General features: G+C 32.0%; 1 protein-coding gene and 1 long non-coding RNA gene across 3 annotated transcripts in view; both read right to left on the minus strand.

Moving 5' to 3' along the window:
* LOC118743241 overlaps positions 1–6902 on the minus strand; it is a 75829-nt gene extending 68927 nt beyond the window's left edge. For both annotated transcript variants that reach the window (XM_036475803.1, XM_036475802.1), the window contains exon 1: positions 6100–6902. In XM_036475803.1, the coding sequence (XP_036331696.1) occupies positions 6100–6102 (3 nt within the window). In that variant the 5' untranslated portion in view covers positions 6103–6902. The remainder of the gene's footprint in view (positions 1–6099) is intronic.
* A 507-nt stretch (positions 6903–7409) lies between these two features.
* On the minus strand, positions 7410–7718 carry LOC118743242. The gene is made up of 2 exons (XR_004993441.1): positions 7646–7718; positions 7410–7589 (listed from the first exon to the last, which is right to left on the minus strand). It is a non-coding gene; the product is annotated as an uncharacterized LOC118743242 (long non-coding RNA).
* Positions 7719–12297: the final 4579 nt, after the last annotated feature.

The raw sequence follows: 12297 nt of genomic DNA on the forward strand, positions 1-12297 counted from the left end.
GTATGTACGCGTGTGCAAAGTGCCAAATGCACGACTACTAAATACTCCTGCCGCTGCAACTAACACCCCACCCCCTTGGCACCGCCCTTCGCACATTTGTGATTTTAAATCATACATATTTACACACATCAACGGCGTGAATTGCTCACATGCATACATACATACATACATACAGTACATAGTATGCCCATACATATGTACGTATATCTAAATAAGTATATATACATATGTACATGTATGTATGTAGTGTGTGTGTGCATCTGCAATGCTCTTCAAGCACTCCTCCTGCCCACTTAGCGGCGTCATCCTGCAGCAGCGGCATCAGCAGCAACATCTTCCTCTTCAACTGCTACTTTTGCGGTATTTTAGTTTATTGCTGTTGTTCTTATTGTTGTTCTTGTTGGCATTTTGTGGCCAATTGTAAATAATTATGAATTGCTTTCGGTTCTTTCACAGTTCACCCCGACGCTAGTTGTTGTTATCGTTGCTTTTTGTGGTTGTTTCAACCCATACATTTAATATCTGCTACGCTCCTTTAGTAAGTATGTATGTATCGCATATTTTAATTTATATGTTTTTTTTTATTTTTATGGATTGCTTTTTATTTCTTTTGCGCTATACATACATTCACAACCACAAACTAACTAAAATTCGTTGCTGCAGCAGCTGTGTCATTGCCTCTTCTGCATTTTCGTTATTGTTGTTGTCGTTTTGTTTTTTTTTTTTTAATATTTTGCGCTCTATGATTTATCATTCGATCGACTTTAGCAAAATTTTATTTAGCATGCACACGGGTGTTTATGGGCTTCTAAGAAAAGTATATACATACATACATACATACATATCTACATTTGTACATGCCTAGGGTATGTGTGGATGTGCATGCATATGTTTGCTAATACTATACATACATATTTTTTTGCATACTTGTGTAGTATCTTATAATAGCTGATATTAATTTATGAATGTGTTATTGAACAATTTTATTTATAATTCATAACTAAGCTGAATTGGGCGTGTGATGTGAGCAAAAATGGTGAGCAAACATTTAATGTTCATAGACGGTAAGTATTTATGTGAATTTAATTCAAATATTTGTTACGCCATTTGCAACGAAGCGATTCAATTTTAAGTTTATCAAAAAAAAAAAACTTCACCAAAGTCCTTTTATTATCTACAAATGAAAGCAATTTATTTTCGATAGCCAACAGCCGATTAATCGATACAGCTGTTGGCTTTTTTTATCACGGAACCAAGAAAATACATATATGCCCAAACACATATTTTAACTGAAATTTTACTCTGATTCGCACCGTACGCTTTGATTACACAGGTCAACGATTTAGAAAAAAAAATTTATGCCGCGATATTTATTTATTTTTCTTACGTGTAGTTTTAAATTTAACGTCACTCTAATCTGTACGTTTCTGTAAATAAATTGATTTTATTATCATGCCTACATCGCATAGAAGTTGTCTCCATGAGCCAAACGTATTTTATAAAAATTGCTCTCTGGATGAATAAAAGTGGTGGATACCACAAATGTATGAAGTTCGGTGTGCCTATGCAATTAAGACAAAAACAACTTGAACATCTGCTACTTCCGCTGTGTTAATTTGCGTGATGGTATCTAACTTAAAAAAGGATTTATCAAGACTTGGAGTCGGCTAAGAGACCCTTACCACATTTAGAGAAGCTAACTATTCCAACATTTTATTTTATTCGTGGCCTGACCTTCGAAAAAATCTTCAATGCAGTGAGCAGTGACACTGATCTCCAAGGAATAGCGTCTATGTAGCCGGGCCCCTTCACCGAAGAAATTTTTAGCTGTTATTATTTAAAAAAATATTAATTTTTTAATCTCTTAAAATTTTTGGAAACTTTTTTCTTCTTTTTTAAATTCAATTTTTTTTAACTTAATGCCTTTTTAGTTTTTAGATTTTATTGTTCTAAAAAGATTTTTTTATTTAGTTGAATTTTTAGGAACTTACTTTATTTTATTTTTTATTTTAATTTTCTTCAAATTTTTTGATAGTAGATATTATTTTAAAAAGGAATTTATTTAATTTAATTTTAGGGAACTTACTTTTGTTTTTTATTTATTTTTTGTTGATGTATTGGGTTTAAACGAAAACTTATTTTAAAAAAGTAGATATTTAATTTAATTTTAAGAACCTTTTTTTTTGTTTTTTATTTATCTTTTTATTGGTGTTATGGACTCTAAACGAAACATTTCTCTATTTATACTTAATTTTTAGAAACTTATTTAAATAGTTTTTTTCTTTTTTTAACTAAATTATTATTTTTTTAATTAAATTTTCAGGTACTTTGTAGTTTTTATTGCTTTAAAAAAAACCATCAAAAAGAATGTTATGTACATATTTAACGTAATAAATGTAATTTTAATGCAAATTTGTATTTGTCTGTAAAATATACATAGAAAACTGCACGTAGAAAATAACAATTTTTTTTTAAGAATATAGGCCAAAACCACTGTTGGCCAGTGTTATTTACGCAAATCCTTAAAAATAATTAAAAATTTGGTATCATCCATCTTTATTTTAACGATAAATTAAAAGTACTTTAAAATGCTCTTTTTAAAGTTTTTCTTAATCCCCAGCAGCTAACTAAAAGTCCTACTTTTGTAAATCTGTCTCTTTCCAGAATAATTGCGAACAAAAGAAATTTTTTTATAATTAAATTTGTCTTCACTTTCAGTTGCATCACCGTCGGCTAATATAGCAGAAAATATCAATTTTAAGTTATATATACATATGTATGTATGTATGTACATATTTACATGAGTAGATATGTAAGCGCGTAAATGTTTGTACATTTGTCTTGACATCTGTACGTAAGTATGTAAAGCGACTAAGCGGAAATTATTAGCCATCGTAGTCATTAATTAAAAGCACTTACTAAGCGCAGAGGAGTTCACACCCGCATTACAAAAGTCAACACAATATCTATACAAATACCAATATACATACATATGTATGTATGTACTTATGTAGATATTTTTACATACAAAACGATGGCACTCCGCGCACTAATGGGTGACTAATTTGATTACTAACTAAATACATTGACATCAAGCTGATAAATAGGAGCGGAATTAAGCGTATAAGACAGATGCCGGTAGCTGGAATGTGTGTGCATAGTTATGTATGTATGTATGTATCTTTGGAAGTGCATTTGTGTGTGTGTGCAATGCAAATACGCCCGCAATGGTAAAGCAATTGCTCTCGATTTTGAGTCATTCATTCATTTATTATTTGCTTAATTGAAGTACATATCTAAGTTCAAATGTAATACAAATATTATTTAAGATAAACCTATGAACGTCATAAAAGTTAGTCAGAAAGAGAAACTAATTCTTGAGAAATAAATAAACGGAATGAAAAGTTACATTAAATAAATGAGCGAAAAAATGGGAAGAAACAAAGTACAGGGGATTCTTCAATGACCGTACACACATACATTTATGTACATTAGACTGCATCACTCCCCATACAAAAAAAAAATCGGTACTATTTTTCCATTGGAATTATAAAATCTACTATATTATAAGACGTCCACCAAAATATTTCGGAAAAATAATAAGATTTGAGTGAGCTGGACCGATTTGAATATACCTCCTAAAATGGAGTTTTTTTATGAATAAAAATAGTTTCGTAAAATTTTTTTTTTTAAATCCCCTCAAATGACAAAACGGTTTAAGCTTAAAATATTTGCATAAAAATATTAAAAAAAAATTGAACGGAATCGTAATGATGAGATTTTTGATGCTGTTTTTTGACTTTTTTCAAAGATTGGTAAAGGAAAAACTTTAATAACTAAACCTAAACTCATCCGATTTAGACTTAAGAGGTGTCATTGGAAAGGTATTTTCTCACCCTTTTTATTTCTTTGCTAATAAACTCATTCAAAGGATGGAAGAGAAAGGTAGGATGAACGAACGTCATTCAAAGTTGTATTAAGATGTGTTGGTATTCGAAAAAACAAGATGGGAAACGAATGACGTTTTTTTGGCCAGAAATAAAAACAGTGTGAAAATACCTTTCTACCGAGATCCCATAAGTCTAAATCAGAACATTTTTGGCCCAGTTATTCAAGTTTTTCGTAAATCAATCTTTGAAAAAAGTAAAAAAAACAGCATCAAAAATGTTATTCTTACGATTCCGTTGAAAAGATTTTTAAATATTTTTATGCCGATTTTTTAAGCTTAATTTAATTTGTCATCTGAGGGGACCGTTTTCAAAAAGTTCTTTAAGAAACTATTTTTATTCATAAAAAACTTAATTTTTGAAGGTATTTTCAAATCGGTCCAGCTCGCTTAAATCTTAATATTTTCCCGAAATATTTTGGTGGAGGGTCTTAAAATATAATAAATTTTGTAATCCCGACGGAAAACCCGCAACTTTTTTTGGTGATGCAGTCTAATGTACATACCCTACTCTTCATTATTGAACCGATTTCGGTGAAAGTGCTTTGTAGAGGTCCTATGCCCTCATGCGGAGCCGTAATTTAGAAAAAATAAACTATGAAATAGATTTTGGAATGTTGTGTGTACCAAATTCAAAACTACTCTTTAAGGCAAAGTACATAAGTACATATATTTTATGAAATCTTCCAGAGCGAAATCGATTAAGAAAGGTTCTACAGAAAAACCCAGTTTCTCCAAATTACAAACATAGTGCATATGGTTAATGGCCACTTTTTCACTTGCCAGGATACACCGAGGAGCCCATTGTAAATGTTGTGTGTTTTCGGTCAAACTTTCTACCCACTCTCTGGTCGATTAAAGTCTTTCAAACTTAAAAATCGTGGGAACTAGATGGCATATTTTCCGTTAATATGAATTGCTTTTGACCACCGCTGTCCAATAGTGTGCACCTCACATTCCTAGCGAATGAACCAAAACCGAAATAGCCTCTATACATACTATCCAATGAAATGAGGCAGATTAATAAACATTGCCTAATTTATTCTCAAAATTCCATTAAAAGTTCTATATGTCGGCATCCAATAGCTCTCCCTTCATCGGATAAGAAAGTTTGTGGACACTATGCTGCCGAAATTGAAAGACTTACAAAATATGTACATATATTAGTACATTTTTATTAAGTTCACCTCCCCAGAACTAAAATACAAACATACATACATCGAAAATAAGAACCTTTTTTTTTTTTGTTTGAAATCTATTGATATTTAACCATGCCGCCGGTGCATTGAAGTTTTCCAAATATTTTACATGGGAAATACAAATTTTTCTATAGAATTGATATAAAATCATTAAAAACAATTTTTTTAATGGAATAAGAATATTTTCTCTTTGCGATATATTCAACACAGAAAGATGGGCTATAAAACTGCATACTTAGGAATTTTTTTTAAATCTGAATACAAAGTTGCAAATTTGTATGCAAATTTATTGAATTTTCCTGAGTTTCGCACAAAGTTTAGAAACTAAGTTTTAATGTTTTTTGGCGTAGGATGGACTATATCTTTATAGAAAATTATTGAAAATAAATTACCAGAATAAAAATATTGCGAAAAGAAATTCTCTGTGCCAATGCTTTTGTCCGGCACTGTATTTGTTTCTATACCTTAAATTACTGAAATTTACTGTCTCCCAGTGTTTTTTTTATCATTTTTTAATACCTACTGAACAAACTAAAATTATTAAATCGTAGGAACCAGTGTTTTAGCTTTTGAAAGTTAAAAGTATTTTTCCATTTTTATATTTAAATGTTTGAATTTTCTTTGAACTTTTTTACACGTACGAGCATTTGCAATCAAATTTTATTTACGCCGTTTTTTTTTTTTTTTTTGTTGCTCTGTATGTGTATGAATGAAAATTAATCCGTGTGATTATGCGTTTTATATCTAATTTTCGTACCTACAATCGAATTGAGACTAATTTTTCAATACACAGTACATACGTACCTAGTTAAGCGCATAAGGCATTTGATTAAGTGAAATGAATCTAAAGGAGGCATGCCCAGCGCAGGGCACATGCTTATGGAGTTCTGTCGGCGTTGGGCATGACTGATCTAACGTATTTTTTTTAGGTGTAAAGTTTTGTAGTGAACTTACCATTTTCGCCGTGATGTCTTCCACTTTTAATCCGTTTTTTGCGCGTGCCGCGTACAAAATGGTGAAACGTAGAGGATGCTAATCCTTGAAAGCTTACAAGCACAGATTGATTGAGGCTGGCAGCTTGTGGTTTACCACAGAAAGGTTCACAAATGCAAGTTAGTAGATTTTTTCAAAGTTTCACAAATTTACGCACTTTTTTCTCTATACGTTTTTATTAATTAACAAATCGCAGACAAATGTTTTTATTTGTTTATGCCGCACAAAATGCACAGCATGTCTAGTTAATTTCTATTGAATTTTAAATTTTATTTTCGATTCTAAAGTTGTTTACTTGTAAGTAAATACAGTTTGCGCAAAGTTGTTTTTGTAGGTGAATTTTTTTTTTTGGTATTACTGTTTTGAGACCCTGAATGGTTAATGGCAATGGTAGGGTATATGGTAGTGAAAGTGGGTTTCTTTTACTCGCTGGCACTATGTTTTGAATGTAGAGGCAGAATCAGTCAAGGATTACGCAGATGCACTAGTTCAAATTTAATCTTTTTAAATCACTAGTAAATTTGTCTCCATACTCTTTTTTTGAGTACTAAAGTTTAATTTGTTTATTTTTAAGATATCTTTTTAAATTACCACTTCGTTAATTTTTTCGTAAAGCTTCAAGCTTTTCTTCTTTCGCATTGATTTTTAAATGTTTTTAGAGTAATTTACAGTTAATTACTCTGTAGCACATAACTTTTTTATGTTTTGAAAATATATTATTTATTGAATCATAAATTTTGAGTATCCACTGCACTTTTTTTTAAGTATTATTGTTGGTTTTTTGCTTTTTATTCTTTTTCCATCTGTTTTAATATGAAATTTAGAAATTTGAGAATCCTTTCGACCAGTTTTTCAACTTCAGAGTTTTCTTCAATGAATTATTTATTGCGATTTAAAGCACGAGCACAAATTTTAACTGTTATTTTAAAATTTTCTTGACTGTATATTTTTCAATGCATTATTTGTTGTTGTTCTTTTCACAAGTATAGTTAAATTCTATTTCGTTGTTTTAATTCATTTCCACATATCGGTAATTAATTCACATCACTAAATTCCTTTACCGTTAACTCCGTTTAGTTCATTAATTCGACTCCAAAAATTCTAGCAGTAGGAGACGCCAACGAACTGTTACCACCCGAAGACCGTATATGAGTGTGTTCGCCGATAGCAATTCACTTCCCAATAATTCCAATGCAACCGCCGGAAAAAAACAAATCCAAGAAAAGCAAAACAATGCCAAAATCACAGCAACACAAATTAAAACGCAAGCAAAAAATCAAACGTCCAACCAATTCCGAAAATCAAATGCAAATGCTTGCTAATGTTTTAACACCAACGAACATATTCGTATTATCTCGCTCAGCCAGCACAAATGCCGCAACTGCCGTCAATTCCCTAGTAAATACATTCGTTCAACGCTGCCACCGCAATGCTGCTAAATGTTCTTGCCACTGTTGTTGTTTTGTTGTTATTAGTTATGTGTACTAGAATCGAGTAGAGTACTTACTACTAGTGTAAAATGTAGAATATTGCCGATTAGCCGCTGATTGTGAACGCTGCTGCCTGCCACATGCACGTTTAGTCAATGACTAAGGGCGCGCAATTCAAAAATTTTTTAAATTCAACATCAACTCAACACAAAAACCAAAAACTAATAAAATCAATTTCACACACACACAAACAACCATCCACAGGCGAACGCACACAGCGTCATTTACCCTAAAACGCACATTCGCACACACACACACACTCACATTTGTTGTCTTCCGCTCAGCAGCAACGTGAGCTGGCATAAGAAATGTAGCCGGTGAGAATGCCGCTAAATGAGCACCTCATACTAACGTCGCACTAAAAGAGAGCGCAGAAGGCATTAAGCAAGCAACAAATTGAGTGGGGAAACTGTAACGGCAGCAGCAGCAGCCAACGTCGAAACTGTAGAACAGCGTTTGTAAGTCACTTTAACGGCAGCAACAAAGCAATGAATAAAAAAGTGCTAAGAAACTGTTTATAAAGCAAGCACAGTGGTGTGCGGCATGCTAAAGACTGTATAAATATGAAGTGAAATAACTGTTCGTTGTGGTCGTAAAAACTCCAGTGCAGAAAATAAAATGACATGATTCCCGGCTAAAAGAGGCTGCGAATAACACTGCCCAACAGTTTCGAGGTCATTGGCTTTGAGCGGAATGATTCTAATACTAGGTTTACATAAATATAAGTAGATTATCCTAATTTTCGTGCTTAATTACCTACTCTGTAACTAGAAAAAGAGATTAGCCATAGAAAATTTGCCGCTCGTTAAACTGTTATTATAAAATAATCTCAGATTAAACCGACAACTTTTGGGTGTCCAATCTAGTTTTATCGATTATTTTTTCGAAGAAGAGAAATGCAAAAATAAACAAAAATAGACGCTAGCAAGGAAAGAGGTTTTTAAAGGTATATATTTAAACACATATTAAGTCAATCTGAGATTCGTCTGAGTAAAAAGGGTTATTAAAAACGAGCTATTATTAAGATTATATTTATATTTAAGCATACTTTTACTCTGGACGAAAGACTTAGACCCATATAAATAATAAAACCCATGATACAAAAAAGGAGTTAGTTCCATTTAATGGCATTCGTTGTTATTGTAAACCATTTGAATTTTAATAAAATTATGAAATTTCATAAAATTTATGCTACCAAAGCAGAAGATTTCATCAGTCCACTCAAAGATGTGGAATATGATGGACTTGAAAATTTGAAATAATTTGCAAAATGGTGTTGCCGAAACAAGGTTTCAGAACGCGTGAAGAAAGTGATCAAAATTATATTTATTCTTATTATGTCAGTTGTTTATCGGAGGACGGTCTGTACAATCCATGTTCCAGTTTTTTGCATACATAGGAAATTTTAAATTCAAAATTTGTTGACGCCAATGATGATACGCTAACCACAAAGCCATATTTTTTGCAAAATCTGATGAAACATTTTAATGCAAATTTGGTCCAAAATGTTTTAAAGAGGCGGTTTTTATTATAAAAAATGGTTATTATAAAATAATGGTGTTTATTATAAAATAAAAAGAACAATTACCTCCTTTAACAGTTTACATTTTAAATAAAGAAGGTGTGAACCACGTTAGTAAAATAAGTACCAAGCACTGATAATGGTTTTTGATGTAAAATGCTATTACATTGCTATAAATATGGGAATGAAAATACTCGGATTTATTGTTTAAATATTATCAAAGTGGCAAGGCTGTTGATAATACTCACATTTTATGAAACTTCAAAAAATGTTATTATCCGTCAAAAGTTGTTTATTAAACTACCTTCTTTTTTGTATCATGGTAAAACCTCTAACTCTCTTTGCATTCTCAGGTCAAATACTTTTCTGTCTGAGTGTTATTAGTAATAATGGTAGATTGACGCTAACACAATATGTTATGCTGACTACGTACGAGGCAACTGTTGAGGCAACCAGGGCATGTTGCTTCGACCGTTGCCTCATGTGTAGCATTGTTGCTCATAGAAATTCGTGTTGTCACAACCGTTGCTCGAAAATTAAAATATCACTACTTCTCTTCTTCTTCTTATTTGGCGCTGTAACCGCCTAAGTTCCGAGTTGAACGAAGTTGCTGTATTTTAATTCCCTGCACTATGTCCATGTCGTCGTAAAGCTCACACAGCTCATAGTTCCATATCACTACAATGCTGGTTTAATTCTCTATTTTGAAAACTTAATTTTAATTTAAAAGATTAATTTCCGTTTTTACCAATAAATTTTTAAAAGTCTGATGCCCGGTTGCACCAATCAGTTTTAAAATTCACTGTTAAAATTTAAAATGAAAAATTTTCGGAAAAAAATTTAAATTGATTGGTTTCCCGGGCATGATAAATTTAAAATTCATTGCTGAAACTGGGTATAATAGATTTTTTTCTGGTTCTTATCAGGTCCAAGCAGCTTAAATATAATATTTTATTTTATTTCTTATTATGTGTCAAATTTAAATTTAAACAAATAAGACTATTATTTTCTTACGTCAATAAGACAGTCTCACATCACATCTTATAACCTTTCTTCTATCAGCCCACTGTTCAATGACAACGAAGGAACTCTCGCATTTTAATTTGGCCACATCTTCGGCTCGTTCTTCGTACCTCAGTTGATTTGTAATTTCGTTGTTCATATTGGTAATTCGTAATTTCGTACATATTTATTAGTTTGTGTTGATTTTGCTTTATTATTTGGAATACTTATTCTAATTCACTCACACTACGTATCAACTAGTAGGTATATGTGGCAACGTGCGATTACTCTCTACTTTCACATACAAACGCGTATTTTCTCTCACACTGTAGCGCTCTTCTCTGCTCATTTTCATAGGAAATCGAGTTCAAATACACAGTGCAATTTATGAAATAAGATGTGGTGATTACAAAGGCAATGACTGTCTAGTTAATGTGACTGCGCTTAAGGCAAACCCACTGTACATACCCTCATACACCGTTACGTGTGCTAGGAGAAAATACAAATGTAACTATGCGCGAGTACAACAACATACAAATCCTTTGTTCCTGGTAGCAGAAATAAGAATTTGTACTCGTAGTTAGTGCATCCCCTGATTTAACAGCATTTTTGGCAGATGGACACACTAACACAAGCTTGGCACGATTTTACTGACGATTCATAATTCGAAGTAAACGATATTCAAATGTGCGTATGTATGTATGTCAGTATTTGGTTCTTCGTTCGGACTACTGAAACTCGATTCCGGAGTAAATGACTCGAAAAATCGGAGTAAAAACGAAAGTTTCGGAGCAGATTAACATATTTTTAACCGACTTCCAAAAAAAGAGGTGGTCCTATACTAATCAGATTAAGATCCGATCATTGGATCATGAAATATATGTGTATATATTTTTTTTTTATATGAGAATTGAAGTCGGTTTTTTTTGCTTAAAAATTACTTGTTATTAAATAGTATAGGAAAGAGTTGTTACATCTTTAGATACTTTTTCAGTTCATTGCATTTTGTTTATACTACCGCAATATTTGAATTCACATATGTAATGTATATATATATATATATTATAGGTAGTTTTTCTATTCATCACATTATTTGGCTGTATGCTTAAAAACTAATCAATTGCTTTTTCTTAAAATTTCATACCTTTCACTTAAACTTATTTGAACAAACTGAGTAAAAAAAGGTCTGAAATTTTAAGAAAAAGTATTTGATTAAGTTTTACTCATACGGCCCTCTGTATTTATATTTTTTATTTACTTTTAATGAGATTCATCTCCAAAAATTTTCTTTCATCAGCAGCACTACCGTGCGGTAAAATAGCTAGCGTCCGAATATACTCTGCCTATTTGCTAAACATACACCTTTTCACAACATTTTTCTGGTCCTTAATCAATCCTCTACTTTGGGTAATATAAAGTTAAAGAGTAAAAGAGACAACTTCTGTTACACCTTGCTATACAAAACCTCGGTGGTTGCCACAGAAGCTACTGAGAAAAAAGTTAATATCGGGGCATATTTTATGTCAAGCGGAGCGGGAGTAGATATTAATGTAAAAAGAAATCGTAGTAAATCTACTCCGATTGGAGCAAAGTCCGGACGCTGTTCTTGAGTATTCTCACTCTCTCAAGTAGTCATCATTTTAAAATTTTTGGCTGCTCTGACTACATACATACATATGTAGATATGTACGTACATATGTATACGATATCCACTTTGCAAATGCAGTGATACATACTCACAAACATAATGATTACGCATTGGCAACCCCGTATTGATAGAAAATAAGGACAAAATTCTGGTAACCACTTGGGTGCAAAACTATTCAAATGCAAGACAAAAAATTATAAAAACTGATACTTAGGGTAGGTAGGAAATGGAGTACAGAAAGTATTCTTTTATTAGAGAAGTCGATTGGGGACATTAGAGTAACAATAAATTTAAGTCCAGGGTTTGCAAAACATTTTTCGCAGGGTATACAAAAACTGTACAAAGCAACAGACCACCATAAAACGCATTTTTAAGATGGAAAAACCACAGAACTTAGACATAAATGAAATAAAACAAAAATCGAAATCAAATGGTAGCGACCTAGTAGCACTACCTGGAAAAAGTTTGTTTGCGTAAGCATAGTTTGTCTGACTTCG

This window comes from Rhagoletis pomonella, unplaced genomic scaffold (genome assembly GCF_013731165.1).
Source record: "Rhagoletis pomonella isolate Grant_MI unplaced genomic scaffold, Rhpom_1.0 Rhpom_scaffold_00007, whole genome shotgun sequence".
NCBI lineage: Eukaryota > Metazoa > Arthropoda > Insecta > Diptera > Tephritidae > Rhagoletis > Rhagoletis pomonella.